Genomic DNA, 18,382 nt, shown 5'->3' with positions numbered 1-18,382 from the left:
GTAATTGTCTTCAATTCAAGTTACCAACATCAGTTTTGCACTGTCTAATAAAATTTATTTGCCATACTGTTTTGTGATTCATATTCTGTACAGTGGCTGAATAAAATGGAATGAAGTTCAACCAAATAAAGGGAACTTTCATATTCAGTCTTCATCACAGGAAATGTATGGTATTGTGGGCCCTAAAAAAATGAACTCGTTCATCTCTGAATTTCTTAATCACCAGAGTCTAATTACTGGATCATGATTACCCGAACCAACCGTTAACTAAAGTGAAAACACAAGTACAGGAACGGCAAGATACAAAAAGTCAGAGAACGCTTAGACTACACGAAATAAATACCTAAAGCAGCGACAAAAAATCGTCGGCGTAAATCGAATGTTTTCACTACGCTTGGATCTGTAGCTCTCTGTTTTATCTGTCCGAATTTTCTCAAGCAGCTGAGAGCTACAGTTCTGCAGCTAGTTTCACACTTTCTCTTCATTATGATCAAAAGTTATGGCAAAAGGTAGCGTTTTGGTAAAGAAGGTACGGTTTGGGCTTTATTCTGCCCTAAAATTTAATGTTAAGTTATCGTTCAAGTATGTTATTTACTGTTCATTAAATTAAACGTTATGAAATTGGCTTTAACAAGAGTTGAGCAGATGAATATGATAAATTATAGAAGAATATGGCATGAAGTAAAAAAAAAAAGCCTCGGAATGACTCATTTCTGCGCTCATTTTTCTTTAGAAAATAGTGTCTGCCACTGTCGCCCACTTCATTTTTGTGGATATATTATGTAAAATTCACATATCTCATAATCTTCCTGGGCAGAGTATGTTTTCTAAAGAAAATTGCACTGAAAAGTAATGTCTTCTGCAGCTTCCAGTTAAGAAAATAAGGGAAAATTCACAAGTTAATGACGTCAAAATTCGCATTTAGGAAGGTCATAATGAGAAAAACAATATGTATATTCTTACTCCATGGAATTCGTATGATTCAAAATGAATGAATATAAATTTCTTATATCATTTTCATATTTTAGAAGAAAACAGGGATAAATTAGTATTGAAACTGTAATTTGTTCTTTTTTGCAACAGTGTGTTAAACTCCAAGGTTAAGAGGTCAGATTAGTTGGCAACCAAAGAAAGGCATTGTCAAAATTAATGCACATACTAAGTAATTGTATGTGAAATATAAAACCCATAACGTCAACCAATCAAAAGTTATGAGCAATTAAATTTAAGGTTTTTACTGACAAACAGATAAACAACTAAATACATGTAAATAATTTTATTTCTATTTAAAAGACGTGCAAGCATACTTTTGAAAGTTTGATTTAATCAGAAAAAGACGTTAATTGTAACAAAGCTTTGAATATGACTTTAACTTTTCAATCGTCACTGCCCTATACTTATGCAGCAATAATACCCTTATCATCTCCATACATGTTTCATACCTCAGTTGCTTCGATACGCAAGGGCATGCTCTACTATACGTATAAACATTTTCTAAAACGACTATTAACAGTCTCGTTTGAAGTCATCATTCCGATAGTTCTATGGTCGAAACAATGATCTTTTCAGCAGATAAAATCTATCATGAAGTCCAATGCTAAGGGATGTTTTTGTTTCCCGCTTTCACTAAAAGTGGGGAATGTCCGTCAGACCGTCTGTCTTTCTGTCTGCAACACGTTTGCTTATACCATATGAGTCCTGTTTCCTCCCTATGTGTCCCGTACCCCTTCGGGAGCCGTGCATGCTGTTTTTTCCATAAGCGGGGAACACGTATTTTTTAAAATAACTTAAAGCTTGTTTACTGTGAGGCAAATATTTACATTCAGTGTTATTTTCTTTATGAAACCACGTTAGAAATCCATGTAAATTAACACACGCGAAACCTTGTCACTGCACTAAAACTATATGTATTTTTAATACTTAGTACTCTAGGAAAAACCAAAATATATGTACATTTATTTCAATTTAATGAAAAGCTATAACACGGATAAATTAACGTAAAAATACAAAAAATGTGCGTTTATAATAAATTTGTCACTTTTTCCCTCGCAATGTTTTATTACGTCAAATGTTTAACTTTGCAACGTCACAAACGGCTCTTACGTCCTTTAAGTACACCAGTTTTGAAGGGCGCTTAATTCATATTAAAGTTAGCAAAATAATTAAACAATTTTGAAAAGGAAAAATAAGAGAATTTAAACTTATATAAGCATTGAATTCATATATTTGGATGTCGTCGGTCTTATAACACACCCGACGACATCCAAATAGAATCTTACGATAGTTTTATGAAACCCTATCCCGGATGCGTTATATCGCATGTCAGGTATAACCTCACAAGGTAATCAGTAACTTAATTGTTGTGAATTTTATAAATGGTATTTAATTTTTGGATCTTGTGTCTATTGCTGAGCGGCTCTCTTCCTGATTCAAATACTAAGAATCTCTATATGCAATTAAGTCAAACTAGTAACAATATCGGAGCTGCGCAAAGTTGCAATTGATAGTTTGACAACCACCCCATACAACTGAGACATATTCAACTTGAGGGCAGATAAATGAAATATACATGATTGAAAGAGACTTTCAATTTTATTTTGAAAGAAGATGGGGGGATAAGGCGGACGAAGTGCCTATAGTGCGACAGATAAGAAGTGAAAAATTAGATCTCAATTATATCCAAATTTTATTTGATATTGCATGTAATACAAAAGAGTACTAAATGTAAAATCTCTATAATTTACAAAAATCCAAAAAACTGAAAATATTTGCCTATGAAAAAGCATACACGCACTAAAAAGAGCAAAAACAATCATTTTGAATTTTTCATACAATCTGTATTGGATCAAGTCTGGTGTAAAATTAGAAATACCAAGAATGCGCTTAATACTCTACAACACAGCCCAAAGTTACCTAGAGTGCTAATGCACTCATTACCTACTGTTAGAGACCAAAATTAGGAAATATTTAAGTTTATTTTGTTTTAATCAGGAGGAAATTAATCATGTTAGAACTGCGCAGCTACAGCATTCACGAGATGAAAAATGCATTGAATATAATGTCAGTTCGATTCATTGATAATATGGCAACAACCATTTGTTTCGCTTTTTTCTTGTCATTATCTTTAATTCTTGAAAATTTGAGTTTTCATATGGGGGTCTTCCTGAGGCCATGTACATGTGTTTATTTCTTCCGCCATTCCTCTGTCACACAGAGTTCAAATAACATTGTTTTTTAGAATAAATATTGCGATCATAACAACATCAAGACATGAAATTACTAAGTAATAGTCATTAGTTTATATAACTTACTACTTTTATTTGTTGCATCGCATCGTCTGATTAATGAAAAAACGCAATTTCAACCTCATTCCAGCAAATCGGAAAAAAACTGTTCTGTTTATAGCTCGAGTTTCCTCGTTAATATCATTCCACTGAGCACGTGGTTGGCATGTGCATATATCTGCTGTGGATAGATGTGTTTATTACCATGATTATATTCAATTTTTTATGGAACAAGTCTTGATAATTTGTTGGTTTCTTTAAAACCCAAGAAAAAAGATTAAAATATGTCCTAAAGATATATGTTTACGGCCGGTCTCTTTTCTGTGGCGATAGAGGTTATTTTCAAATGGGGCTCTGCAAAGAGGATGCTTAGCTTTTAATTTTAAAATGTTAAACAATATTCGGTGCATGAAAAACAAATTGTAATTATACATGTATTATATTCGAAAAGTTGGAACATATGTCTATTTTGTTAAGCAGTTAGATAGAAAAAATATTATGTTATAGGATTTCCTTCAGGCACCTCACATAAATAGCTAGATTGTTTGTGATGACCCATTCATTGTATGGAGTAATGTTTGGACATAAAAACACATCATGTCTCATTATGTTGACAAAGTTGTAAGCTCTCACTAACATACAAAGTTTACTACTCTCACTAACAAACGAAGTTTGATAAAATATATTGAGATGTTTCTTTGAAATTTAGAAGCGAGCACAATGTTTGCAAGGAAAGGTCAACTGCATATGCTATGTCAAACTAAAAAGAGTGAGAGGCTACCCCCCCCCCCTCCCCGAAAATCCTATGTTTGTTTTCAAAATAGTGCCAAAGCTTAAGAAATTTTGCATTACTAAGTATGAGATGGAATATGTACTAGCCTTGTATTGTTAAGACCACTTTTTATAAAAATATTTGGTTGCCCTCTCTCCCGACCTACTGCCTAGAAATGGCCCGACTCAATTTTTTTTTACATCCCATTACACGATAATTTTTTTTATCTTTTTCTTCCGTCAACAAATATGTTTAAATTACAAGGAATTTTTTCTCACCTATAAATACGGACCAAGTAATTTTTTTTCCAGAGTTGAGAAGACCACGAAATGTCATTTTAAAGATGGTCTAAAATATTCAATTATGTTGATTTTTTTTCTTTACTCTGTAAAATTGTAATTTTGACAATATGGGAAAACAGAATTTTTTTATTCAGTAAATCTCCTACCCCATTCTGAATGATTTCATTCCTTTTCAAATGGTGCTCCGATGTGATGAAAATTGTAAATGTTTATTTGACACAGTATACTAGTAGGTACTGAAACAAGGTCATTCATATCGATTTTATGTGTCTAATTTTCTTTGTGTTTCATTGGTGATATTAAGATTTTTATAGATAAAACAAGTTGTCTGTGGAAGACTTACAAACTCTTAATTTTTAATTTTGATGGTGCTCATTTTTCCTTACCTGGAATCAAAGAGTTAAAGAATTTTTTTTATATCAATACGTACACTATATAACAGCTGTTCGATAATAATACTAATTGCATTTACTTTAAGCCACACTATAACACGTTTCCTCTTTTAAAAGTGTTCATATTATTTGAAACATTTTGCAAATTTAATTCTCTTCTACTTTTTAAAATTATTATGTACCTCCATATTAAGAATTTTGAAGACAACAGTACCTTGTTTTGAACTTGAAATTACCTTTTTAAAATGCAAAATTTAGACATTTTCTCAACAAATGGTTGTAGAGAGAACATTAATGCGCACATTGCATTTTTGGGGGATTTTTTAAGGCTGTGCTGAATTCTGTAGCTGCGCAGTTCTAAGGAGCAAATCAAAAGCATTTTTCTGCAAAAGTATAGATAATATATGCACAACATGCATTCAATTATGCATATTTATTGTATCTTTATCATAAGGACTCAAAATATAATGTATTTTAGCCATTTGAAGAAATGTTTACATTTTGTTCTTACTGCACTCAAGGTGGTCGGACATCCCCCTTAACAATTTTTTAATATGAGTGGGTCTTCGCTCCATTTTTTTGAAAGATAATCCTAAAAGTTTGCAATAAATGATACATTTTTGGTTAACAAGAACATGGAGCGAAGACCCACTATACCTTAAAAGTATACTTTTATGGCAAAACATTCGCATCTTTCCGAGAAATACTTGAAGTCCATTAAGTCTAGGGTCATATAACAAACATGATTTAAATGCCCACAATCATAATGAGCCATGTGCAGTGTAACATAGTGGTTAGCGCGTTAGTCTCAAAGCAGTATGATACTTCAGACTTTTATTGCTTAGGGTTCGAATCCAAAAAATACCATCTAATAACTTTATAAAAGAAACATTTTTTACCAGATTTATTTTCTCTCAGAAAAGTTTTTTTTCGCATAATTTCACACATTTCATTAATGAGAAGTTTATTTAAATACTTAATTCACATATTGAATATGATTTCTTAATATCGGACGCTATAGGCATTCTGCCCGCCTTGTCCCCCCATCTTCTTTAACTTTTTTAACAGACCTAATTTTTTGCATTACAAGTAGACAGTAAAATTTCAATGCGAGATGACCACCCTCAGTGGCATAGAAAAGTTAATCCTCGATGTTTATGAGTTTGAACATATTCTTATTGGCAATAGGCTACCTTAGGAAAGGAGTTTAATTCGCGAGCTCGAGGTTCTATGTTTTATTCTTGTGGTAAAAATACAACATTAGTTTTTGAGGGATTAAATTTAAGTAACCATTTCTTTGAAAATTCTTCAAGAGATAAGATCAAAATTCAGGTAACTTTCTATGGATTTTATACATGTAGATTCCTACGGCGGATTGCTATCATCAGCAAATAATCTATAAAGCCTGAAATCTTGTCAGATACATCATCATTTACGAAAACAAATCATTGACAAACAAGTTGATGAAACAAGAATATCAGCAGTCTCGTTTAAAGTCACCATCTCATATTAAGCTCTTTGGTCGATACAATGACCTTGTCAGCAAATACAATTCATCATTGAGTCAAATACTGACTAACTTTTTCATACTAACTGTTAGTCCATTATTTATAAACTGCATTGACGACGGATTTTTCCGTTATTTCCACATCATGACAAGGAGCACACGGTGGGTGTGACCGGTCAGCAGGGGATGCTTACTCCTCCATGGCACCTGATCCCACCTCTGATGTTTCAGATGTCTGTGTTTGCTCTGATCCTATTTTGTATTATTTTATGGACTTTGATATTGAATACTGTTCGTTATCTCCATGTCCTCCATTGCATAAAATAATAATAACAAAGGATTCAATACAGAACTTTATGGATATAAGGGCATATAAGGGATTTTATTTTCAAACATTCCGAATATTGTTTGAGAATTATTGAAACTACACAAAGCTGTGTCACGAAAATTTTAAGAAGTCTTTCTGTTGCTGATTATGCTAAATTTTACAAATTTGGCTATTGAATATTAGTACATGTATACATTCTAAAAAACAATTCTATACTACAGTTAATTCTCGATAAACCGCCACCTTTTGTAATTTAGAAATCATGGCGGTATAACGAATTTGGTGATGAATTGAATTTCCCATCTTTTAGAAAATAAGAAGTAGAATTATTGTTCTTAGCTAGAAATACCATTTAGCGTTTCTATTCTTATTATTACATGTACATGTACATAAAAACACATTTGTGATTGATTTTTTTAAATGTAATTTTAAAGTATTATTTTAATGTACAATTTCGCTAAAACAAAATGTGCAGTTATGAAATAAAGACAAATATTTGTATATGAATGTAAATCTGCACGTTCGATATTGAAAAAAAAAACATACTGGGTCGATCGTCGTGGTATATTGCCGATAATAAGTAAAATGAATTCTTGAATATGTTCATTGTTTATGGTATCATTGTTGATGGAGGTTCACAATTTATACCGTATAATTATTTTTTCCAGCAAACTTTGCACTGTTTAAAGCAGAGACCATCAAAATAATATCTTTATCGGCGTACTTTAACAACGACCGCTTTTGTGGCGAAGCCGTGACTAAATGATTATATTAAACAGAAAACAAAATTATTATAACAGTTCATGTTAAAATTATTTTTTATTTATTCTTGTTTAATTACTGAATTGCATGTACCTTGTCTGCGTTTGCATGCTTTACAACAGGAATACCGTCAACTAATTAGCCGCGCTTCACTGACCACATGCACCTGTGGCGGTATATCGAGATAATTGACACCTAAAAATGGACGTTTGTTGTGAAAATAGGGTGGCAGATGGCGGTATGCGAATTTGGCGTTATAAAGAGAATTTTATATAGCAGGAAAAACGTTCTTGGGAAATCATGGCGGTATTGCGAAAATGGCGATGAATCGAATGGCGATAATTCGAGAATTGACTGTACTTAAAACTCATTCTGTCTATGTACATGTACCTCCAACTTTACAATCTTGCTTGATATGTCAAAGACCGAATTTTGGGGACATTTCACAGATGAAGCAATTCCACCATCACATCTGTAGTAAGCGTCACAGGGTCGCTCAGGATACTGAAAATTTCCGTCTGCTGTTCCATTACAAGATGGAAGATAGCCAATACCTTTGTAATCTTTAGGTATAGCAAACATTTGTACACATTTACTATTGTAGGGGAAGGATTGAACATCCCATGTCTCATCTGTTGGGCAAATTCCTGTTTCGATGGCTCGTCCATTTTGACAAATAATGTATTTTGGCCCATGATAGTCTGACTGTGGCCATAGTCCATCGTCTTTATCTTCACAATTTGGGTAGTATACATAACAGGGTATGCAGTGCGATCTTTGACACTGCAGTCTGTAGTATCTACCTTTTAAAATATAAACGTGTTCAAAGAATATTGATTGTTACTACTGCATACCGGTGTGTGTTAAATGCGATTTTACAATGTACAAAATACAGATACGGATTATATAGAAAAGTGCAATTTGACACTTTTCAGCAAATTATACTGTAACAAATACTACAATAGACGTTTTGCTCAAACTATGATATATGATGAGTAACATTATATTGTACATTTTATGTAAGAAACACAAAATTCTACCGTCTTGTTTCCAGAGAGGACATCTCAAAATACCAAAAATTAACGAATTTTCCTGTTTTTATAGCGTACTGCAAAATATTGAGAATATCTGTACAAAGGATTTATACAAAAAAAAATAATAAAAATGAAGGAGAGATTCTCAAATTTCTATGTTAAAAATTTCAGGAGCATATATTTTTTACATTTTCTTTTATAACATTTTTATTACCCTTCTTTAAAAGCTTCACGTTATCATAACGTTATCATAACATCAGTACGACGTCAATCTACCTATCAGTTTAAAAATCGTTTTAAAAATCAGATATATGAAACTGTAATTAAATTTTTCAATCTATAATTTCTTATTTTTATCAATTTATTTTTAATTAAGCGAAAAAATTGCTTTAAAACATTAAATAAGCTTCATTTTACTATGATGCGCGAAATATTGCGCAGTGGAAACAACAGTCGGCCCCTTAAACAGACTTGTTTAAAACAAGAGGCCCATGGGCCGTATAGGTCACCTGAGTATCATGCAACAACTTTCCATCAATTGAATTTGATTCATGTTTTAATCTAGAAGCCATGAAATTCACAATTTTGAAAGAGGCACCATTGCTCATCATAATTATACACTCAACATACTTACTTTGGTTAGTGTTACCCAGAGGTACATGTATATCACAGTAACAAAGAGAAAATGCGTTTCTACTTTATCATTATCAGTTGTGCACCCCATCCCACAGGAACCACTGACCCTGGGGCTACATCTTCAAAATTTTGGAAATTTTATACATTTTATTTCACCATTTTGTTGATTAATACCAAAGTGCAGATTTCAAAGCATTAAATCATTTTCAGACCCCCCACCCCCCACCCAAGTACCTCTGTCCCAGGGGCCAGGAAATTAAGCATTTTTGGAAGAAGCAGCCTTTTTCGTCATAAATATATACTAAGATCATTGCCATAATACCCAGAATCAAAGAAAAAGATTTTCAAAGAATTTATGCATTTTCACTATAAAAACATTAGAGCCCCGCCCTACATGTAACACAAGAAGCCCTGGCCCAGGGGCCCTGAAATTCACAAATCTCAAAGAGGCATCCTTTCTCTTCGTAACTATGTACATAGTTCATTGGTTTAATACCCAGGTGCAGAAAAGAAGATTTTTAAAGAGTTTATGCATTTTCACTATATAAACAATAGAGCCCCACCCTAACACCAGATCCCCTGGCCCTGGGGCCATAAAATTCACAATTGTTGAAGAGTCACTCTTACTCATCATAACTATGTACTTAGTTACTTTATTTGATACCCAGGAGCAGAGAACAAGATTTTCAAAGAAATAATGCATTTTTACTATATAATCAATAGAACCCCGCCCTAACACCGGAATCCCTGACCCTGGGGCCATTAGATTCACAATTTTAGAAGAGCCAGCCTTATTCAATATAACTATGCACTTGGTTAGTTTATTTAATGCCCAGGAGCAGAAAAGAAGAATATCAAAGAAATAATGCATTTTCACCATATAATCTACATAGCCCCGCCCTGCCACCAGAACCCCCTGTCCCTGGGGCCATTAGATTCATAATTTTAGAAGAGGCAGCCTTATTCAACATAACTATGCACTTGGTTAGTTAATTTAATGCCCGCAAACAGAAAAGAAGAATATCAAAGAATTATTGCAATTTCACTATAATAATCTATATGGACCCGCCCTAGCACTAGAACCCCTGACCCTGGGGTCATTAATTCAAAATTGTGGAAGAAGCAGTCATTTTCCACTGAACTATGCACTTGGTTAGTTTATTTAATGCCCAGGAGCAGAAAAAAAGAATTTTAAAGAAATAATGCATTTTCACTATATAACCTATTTAGCCCCGCTCTAACACTAGAACCCCTGATCCTTAATGCCCAGGAGCAGAAAAGAAGAATATCAAAGAAATAATGCATTTTCACCGTATAATCTACATAGCCCCGCCCTGCCATTTCACAATTTTGGTAGAAGACTTAATGTTGATTACAATCATACCAACAGTTTGACTGCTTGATGTCAAGGAGTAAAGAAGAAGATTTTTAAAGATTGCACTAATTTTAGTGGTTTTTGCCCCACCCCTAGGCCCCCCCCCCGGGGGGGGGGGCAGGGACCATGAAATTCACAATTTTTGTTCCCCTTCACCTATAGATGATATATGCCAAATTTGGTTGAAACTGGATCAGTGGTTTCAGAGAAGAAGCTGAAAATGTTCAAATGTTAACGCACGACGAACGACGGACGACGACGGGCGAAAACAGATAGCAATAGGTCATCTGAGTTTACTCAGGTGACCTAAAAATATTTCTTCATTAATGCATATCATTTTTAAATTTTGTGTATAAGCAAATAAAAAAGCAATAAAATCTGAAACCTGAACTTTAAAACATTTTTTTTCTAGTTTTCCTAGTTTCCATTACAAAGGTTATTTCTAAGTTTCAGAAATCAATCAGGAATCTTTATCTTTTGTTCCATAGAATATGTGAATACCATTTCGGTACCCGTGTTAAAACATTTTCATTGTTTGTGGAAAAAGAAGAAAAGGGTTTCATTGTCGTAACACACAATCCCATTTGGGACCTATCAAAACATTTTGTGAATTCTGTATAACGAATTGTTGTATTTATATCTTCATGATTTTCGCGTGGACAGAATTGAAGCCATCGAAGAACTTACAACAACGACCGCAGTAACCCTTTTGTTCCACTGGAAGTGACCTATATAAAACTCATCATCGGGGATTATTCAATTCTTAAGAAGAGATTTTTACACGTTCAATAAATCATTTTCGCTGTAGTATTTGTAATGAATACCAGTATTCAATGACCATAGAACCTTTACTTCTGAATTGCAACTCATAAAATCCTTTCACATGCAAATTACAAGTTTCCCTGCTCTATTTCACTCGATTATTCGGAATTTATTTTTTAAATCGAGTATCTTCTTATCATGTATTTATTTGAACAGTAAAACTATCATTTCTCCAAGAAATTCTATCCTATCACCTTTGTTCCTAAGATGGTCAAAATCACTTGTTATTGTTTTCAAGTTACTAACATCAGACTTTAAGTTTGTTTTCAGTTTCTTCATCAGTTTGATTTTTAAAATTATTAACCATATTGTTTTGTAATTTGTACTATGCAGTAGCTGATTAAAATGGCATGGAGTAAATGGAACCTTAAAAATGAACATTTATTTACAGGATGCCTGTAATTTTGATTTTGTAATCTTTTAATAAAAATGGAAAAATGAATACATTGTATTATTGTTGCGGTGTTTTTCCTTTGAAGACCACCGTGATTGTGTTTTTGATACACCATGGCTAACTGTGATCTAACAACCATGATCGATCAAGATCGAGCACGACAGGAGGTTGATGAAACAATTCTAATTAATGATCCACGACCTTACACCGAATAATTAGGTAAAAATAAATAAAGTAGCAAACTTTATAACCAGAATGCAAAGTCATGTAGACATAGTAAAGGTATACTTCCATAACATAAAAAGTCAATTTTGCTCGTCGATTTTTAAATCCAATATGGAATTAACACAGCGCATTTTTCAATGTTTTTCACTCTCATAAACTTGAAGCGTAATCAAAGTACTCAGAAGTACTGAAAGCCGGGCTCATAATATGAACAAAGACCGTGGTGACAGTTTAAAATCAATTTCAGACGTATAGAGGATATGTTACATACAAAAATATCTCAATGGCATGTATATTAAAATATTTTAAAAATTAAATAAAATATAGCTAGAAATTAACAGCATAAAATATTTATCACATGTATCATTTCGGGGTTTTATATACAAACAGAAGTAACTAATTACAGATGCAGCAAGATTAAGTAAGGTCAAACGACTCTGCACTGATGTGTCCTCAGCGGGAAGTTTTACATCAAGTCATTAATGGTGTTCCCTGCATTTGTGTTAGCCTGATAGTACAACCTTTATTTATAGAATATGACGCAGACAGGGATACCTTGTGAAAACCTTTCGCTCCTTTTAAATTGCTTTGTAAAATATTAGTCAAAGGAGCCAGGAAAAATATAAAAAAAATTAATATTTTGATAAAAATATTCGATTTACTATTTCTTAAGGTGTTTGCATGGATTTTGTTTTATCAACAGCGGCTGGGCGTACGCACTATATTTTTACTCGTAAACTCAATTTGGAGGTGAAGAAGCAGCATTTCCCATTGCTCACCGTCGCAATAGCCGGGCATTGCTCTACGAGCAATGAGCCCGGCTAAAAAGGCACAAACACACTTTACTGCAGGAAATGAGGAGGATATTCCGAGTTCCTTGTTGTATCAATTCCCACACAAATCGACGCATTCAGTAATTTGGAGAATCGCTGTACATCTCGGTCAAAAGTGTGCATCTTCCCATGCGGTATTCCTTGAACGTTTAAATTTGGTATTTTTACAAGTGTTTAGATTAACTGACATAAAGAATTTTCTATCATAATCTTAGTTTGCACCGAAAATTTTTAATAGCATAAAATCACTACCTCATTAATACTTTCAGACTTGAATGGGCGAAGTCTAAGAAAAACAGCGCGCAATATTTTTTGGAATCACGTGCTTCTTTTTCATTGGTCAGATAAAATTGTATGATGAAATTTTGATACATCATGGCTAACTCAGTGCGTGATAATACATTTGAACTACGTGCTATTAACGTAAAAGTGATAGATCATGGGTAACTCATTTCCTGGGAACAATGATACAAAACATAGAATACCTTTTAACTCGTGCATCTTCAGATATCAGACTCGGGGGGCAAGCCCCCTCGTCTGATATCTGAAGATACACTCGTTAAAAGGCACTCAATATACTACTTTGATTAATTTCATTATTTTCTTGAAATATTAGGTTCTTTTACTTGCTTGTATGAAAAAGTGTACAATGAATAAATACTCGGATTGAACATACAATTTACGATTGGGATCAATCAAAAGTACATAAAACTTTCACAACTTTTTTTTCATGCGAATTACTTCAAGCATTAAATGATTAAATACTGTACATTCCTAATTATACGCGAGGAATTAATTTCCGCGTAATTTCGCGAGAAGCTTCGCTCGCGAAAAAATATTGCTCGCTTTTATTTTTATGGTGCTGAAATCTATGTAAAATCTGTTGATCAACCATCTATTCGCTAATTATAATTCTCGCGATTTGACGCTTAAGAGCCAGTTTGCGATAAAATGTACTCGCGAAAAATTAGGAATCTACAGTACTAAAAAAATACCAGAGGATCAAATATTCTCAAGTATACATTCTTAATACTAGTATGACACAAATTGACTAGAATTCCTAAAAAGAAAAAACACATTTGAAACACAAATTGAATAGAATTCCTAAAAAGAAACAGCTCAAATAAGATTAAATTTCAAACGTTAAACAATCTAGTAATGATTTTGATTAAAGCCATATATGGTGTATTTTTGATAAGTTCAGATTATTACTAAAATTAAATCGATTTCCAATTGTTTAAACTTTAAATGTAATATTTTCATCAAAAATACACACTTTTCAGAAATTAGAATTGAAAACAGAACAGATATAGGTGTTGGATAAACGGTATATTTAGACATAATTCTAATTTATTACTATAAGCATATAAGAGTGGGATGTATCCTAATTTATAACATTGAATTTTGGTAAGAGTTATCTCCCTCTATTTTTGATAAATAAAAAAATCAATTTTAAAAAAATTATCTGGTAAAATTTTCAATTGCAATTTTATTTTCAATGTTTCAATGCGTCGTAATTCAACATATTTTTTTAAAAGTAGGTCAAGCATCAAGGTCAAGGTCACGAGAATAAAAAATCATAGGGTATTCAGAAACTTGTCACATTTAATACACATTTTAATATGAACACCTACTAGTATCTCTTCTCAATCAAAAGTTATGACCAATTTTACGTAATATGTAATCTTTTTTAAAGTAGGTCAAACTTCAAGGTCAAAATCATTGTGTCATTAGAAAGGTCTTTTTTTGTCACAGGTAAAATACCTGTGTAATATGAAGCCGTATCTCTCCTCATTCAAAAGATATGTCAAATGTTAAAGTTTTGTGAAGGTGATCCGACGGACAGAACTATAGACTGGCAGACTTACAAATTGGCAGACGGAAAGACGAATGAGATTTAATGTCCCCTCGCTTGCTTGAACGCGGGGGACAATGAATACTATAACAATCATTCCTTGACCAAGTTTCGTTTATTTCCACGTTGTCGTTTTGCATTTTTTTCCAGCAAATTAGTTCTTTATTAATTTAACACTATGTCGTTTGCTGAGTCAGACAAATTAACGAGACATTACTTTTCAGAATTAAAAAAACAAACAAACTCGAACTAGAGAATACGTGCGTTTCTTGACAAATGACTGTCCAAAAATTTTTCATCTTTAAGTACAATGGAAATGATTTATAGAAAAAAAATATGCTACATAACGTACTTTTTTTCTTTCATAATTTCATAAGTTACAAAATAACAACAAATCGTTCGAACCATCGCTTGCAGAATCTGCATTCAAAAAAGATTTTCGTACGGACTAAAATAAAATCTCCAAGAATAGTCTGAGATTCATTCAAAATACACACACGTAAGCCTGTATCACGAAAATTTTGAGAAGTACTAGTAAATGTTAATACATTTTGCTGATAATAATAATTAATAATGCTGACATCTGACTTTAGAATATATACCTTCTAAACAAATAATTTTTGTACAATAAACATAAAATTCATCTCTATTTACATGTACCTCCAACTTTACATGTCTTGCTGAATATATCAAAAACCGTATTCTGGGGACATTTCACAGCGGAAGCAATTCCACCATCACATCTGTAGTAAGCGTCACAGGGTCGCTCAGGATACTGAAAATTTCCGTCTGCTGTTCCGTTACAAGAAGGAAGATAGCCCTGACCTCTGTAATCTTTGGGTATAGCAAACATGTGTTCACATTTACCATTGTAGGGGAAGGACAGAACACCCCATGTCTCATCTCGTGGGCAAGTACCTATTTCGATGGTTCTTCCGTTCTGACAAATCTTGTATATAGGCCCATAATATTCTCGTGGCCATAGTCCGTCGTCTATATCTTCACACTTAGGATAGAATCTCTCACAAGGTATGCAGTGTGATTTTTTACACTTCAGTCTGTAGTAGTTACCTGATGAAAGTGAAAAAGAAGCGTTTTCGGAGAATGAATGTACTGTATGTGAGAAAAGATTCATACATCTTTAGTTATATGTAATATTTTTTATATTCTAAATAAATTTATGGCTGCATTTTCGTATCAAATGCACTTTCATGAACAACTAAATTGGGATATTACAATTTAGTCATGTTTTCCTAAATGTTTTACTTACAAGCCCATTTTGGCTCATAACGCGTTCCACAAACTACGTCTGTGTAATTTTCACAACGAAGTGTTTCATTGGAAAACAAAAACGGATAGTGACACTCATGCAGATTTCTAGCAGTCCAGGAATTGAACATTTGGCCTATTCCGCCGCCCAATTCAGGATCAACTTCAGAACAGTTATAATACTTGTGACAATCTGTGGAGCTCTCTATGACCAAACGTGGATGTCGACGACAGATATCATCTATTGTGTTATCTGTGAAGTGGTTTTATTATTTTTAATAGAATATTAACAACTGTTTCCAAGACAAAGGCAATAATTTCTCCGAGGAAGCTACAATTAAGAAGATTAGCATTATCATTATGCTATTATTAGTTTAATATTTTTTTCTTATATATTCATTTTTTGAATATTAGTCTTAATAATCCCAAACACATCAGAATCTGAGACTAAAGGAAAAGGGATTTTCTCTTGAATGGATGATGACGTTTACATTTCAATCTCCAGGAATATACCTCCATCACATGCATACGGGGTTGATTTCTCAGTTGACTCGATACGCAAGAGCATGCTGAAATATGAACAATTTCTAAAACGATGTAAATTATTGACAAACAAGTTAATGAAACAGGAATATCATCAGTCTTGTTTAAATTCATCATTTCTTAAGTTCTTTGGTCAATACGATGATCTTGTCAGCAAATACAGTTCATCATTAGGTCAAATGCTGACTGACTTTTTCATACTGATTATTAGGCCATTATATACTAAATTGTCAAGGGGTTTTCCCGCTTTTCCCAATCATGTCAAGGAGCACACTGGTCGGCAGAGGATGCTCACTTCTCCATGCCACCTGATTCCATCTTTGATGTTTCAAAGGTCCGTGTTTAATTTCGTCTGCTCCATTTTTTATTGTTTTGTTATCTTCATATATTGCATGGATAATACACAGAGATCAAGATGTGTTTGTGAAACACTGATGCCCCCCTTGTGACAACATAGCGAACGTTAAATTTTCTCAAATGCAAATCAAACATGTTGATACCCAAAGTAAGGCCTTCTCACAAGAAATACAAATGTGAAATATAAAATCCTAGCACCACTTCTTGAAAAGTTATGGCCAAGTTTGCGTTTTATAAAGGTAGGTCAAACTCCGGGATCAAGATAAATGAGCCAAGGTTTTTGGTTTCTAAAGAAATGCCTTGTCACAAAGATCACAAAGCCCTAGCCCTAACCTTTCAAATATTGTGACCAAGATTAAAGTTTTTAAATGTAGTTTAACTCCAAGGTCAAGGTCAATGGGTCAAAGTTGTTGGTATCCAATAAAAGTCTTGTCACAAGGATTACATATGTGAAGTATAAAAGCCTTAGCTCTTACCTTCAAGAATTTATGTCCAAGTGTTTTAAAAAAAAGGTCAATCTTCAAGGTCAAGATCAAAAGGTCAAAGTTGTTGGTATGCAGAGGAAGGGTCTTGTCACAAAGAAAACATATGTGAAGTATGAAAGTCTTTGCACCAATAGTTTAAAATAATGAATATTACTAAAGTAAAGGTTTGGAATTTTGGTGTAAAAGTGTGTCAAAGGACAAGATAAATGTCAAAAGGTCAGTTTTGGTGGTACCCAAAGAAAGGTCTTATCACAAGAAATACACATGTGAAATATGGAAGTCATAGTCCCACCCAGTCAAAAGTTATGGGCAAGGTTAAGTTTTTGCGGACAAACAGACAAACTGCTAGGCAGACGGACGGACAGGGCAAAAGCTATATACGCCCTGCACTTCGTTTACGGGGGCATAAAACAATTAGGAAGTTATTTCATGAAGTTTACTGTTTGACATTTTTTATCATGCAAAATCAATCTTAGATATAATATCAGAGAGGCGGGCAATAACATTCAATGATTTGCCAAATTTGATATGAAAGAAAGGCTTGACAATTGGCATGAAATAAGTCAGCCAAAACTCGAAGATAATATCTGCTTATATGGTCATTATAATGACAAGAGAATTGAAATATGACCCCCTCTGAACGATTTTAATAGCAAATTGTATAAGGTTAGAGAAAAGAGTATAATTTGTTTTATTTCAAGATGCATTAATTAATAGCAGAGGATAAATGAGACATAACAATGTGTTTATCAAAATCTACATAAAAATCTAAAAGAAAAACTTTTTTCAATATTTCTTTTGGTAATATTAAAAGTAATTCAAATAAAGTGAAATCAGTTGAAAAGGTGTTTGAAGTACAACTAACTCATACCATTTGGAACTGTCCTTAAACTGTACATTTTCAGTAAATCGTCGTAGGCATTTTTGGATTCGTGTAAAAGTTGGGTAGTTTCTTGCAAGCGTTTCTCACCTTCTTTCAAAGCTACCTGGAGAGCATCTATTTTGTTGTCCATATTAAAGTCTTCATACATTTCTTTGTCACTATTATAAAGTGTCTGACAAAAAACACACTTCCACATCAAGAGACAAAAAGTCAGTTTTGAACACAAATGAAACAAATCCATTTCGTAAAAAGATACGACGTTTTGTCCTTATGAAATTATTCCGAATACTGAATTTAAATAGTCTTCAAGCCACATAATATTCT

At 33.2% G+C, this 18,382-nt stretch overlaps 2 protein-coding genes across 3 annotated transcripts in view; one reads left to right on the top strand and one right to left on the bottom strand.

Annotated features, from left to right (window-relative positions):
* The window catches only part of LOC134261724 (trafficking regulator of GLUT4 1-like), a 67,993-nt gene that overhangs the window by 14,937 nt on the left and 34,674 nt on the right, over positions 1-18,382 (top strand). The window lies entirely within an intron of this gene.
* On the bottom strand, positions 14,313-18,318 carry LOC134261722 (chitin-binding domain protein cbd-1-like). The gene is made up of 3 exons (XM_062744122.1): positions 18,047-18,318; positions 15,792-16,043; positions 14,313-15,592 (listed from the first exon to the last, which is right to left on the bottom strand). The coding sequence occupies exons 1-3, from the start codon at positions 18,297-18,299 to the stop codon at positions 15,168-15,170; spliced, it is 930 nt and encodes a 309-aa protein (XP_062600106.1). The 5' UTR covers positions 18,300-18,318; the 3' UTR covers positions 14,313-15,167.

The sequence above is a fragment of the Saccostrea cucullata genome, unplaced genomic scaffold (assembly GCF_032062105.1).
Source record: "Saccostrea cucullata isolate Sc308-1 unplaced genomic scaffold, CSIRO_AGI_Scuc_v1 ctg2476, whole genome shotgun sequence".
NCBI classification, from domain to species: Eukaryota; Metazoa; Mollusca; class Bivalvia; order Ostreida; family Ostreidae; genus Saccostrea; species Saccostrea cuccullata.
Note: the sequence above shows the minus strand (reverse complement) of the source record. Positions and strands in the feature narration are given on the sequence as shown.

Excerpts from the sequence above, each read along its gene's own strand:
- LOC134261722 (XM_062744122.1), bottom strand. The coding sequence starts at position 18,299 with ATGGATTTGTTTCATTTGTGTTCAAAACTGACTTTTTGTCTCTTGATG. Across the intron at positions 16,044-18,046 it reads TTTAAGGACAGTTCCAAATG|ATAACACAATAGATGATATC; the intron begins GTATGAGTTAGT and ends ACCACTTCACAG. Across the intron at positions 15,593-15,791 it reads TTATGAGCCAAAATGGGCTT|GTAACTACTACAGACTGAAG; the intron begins GTAAGTAAAACA and ends CACTTTCATCAG.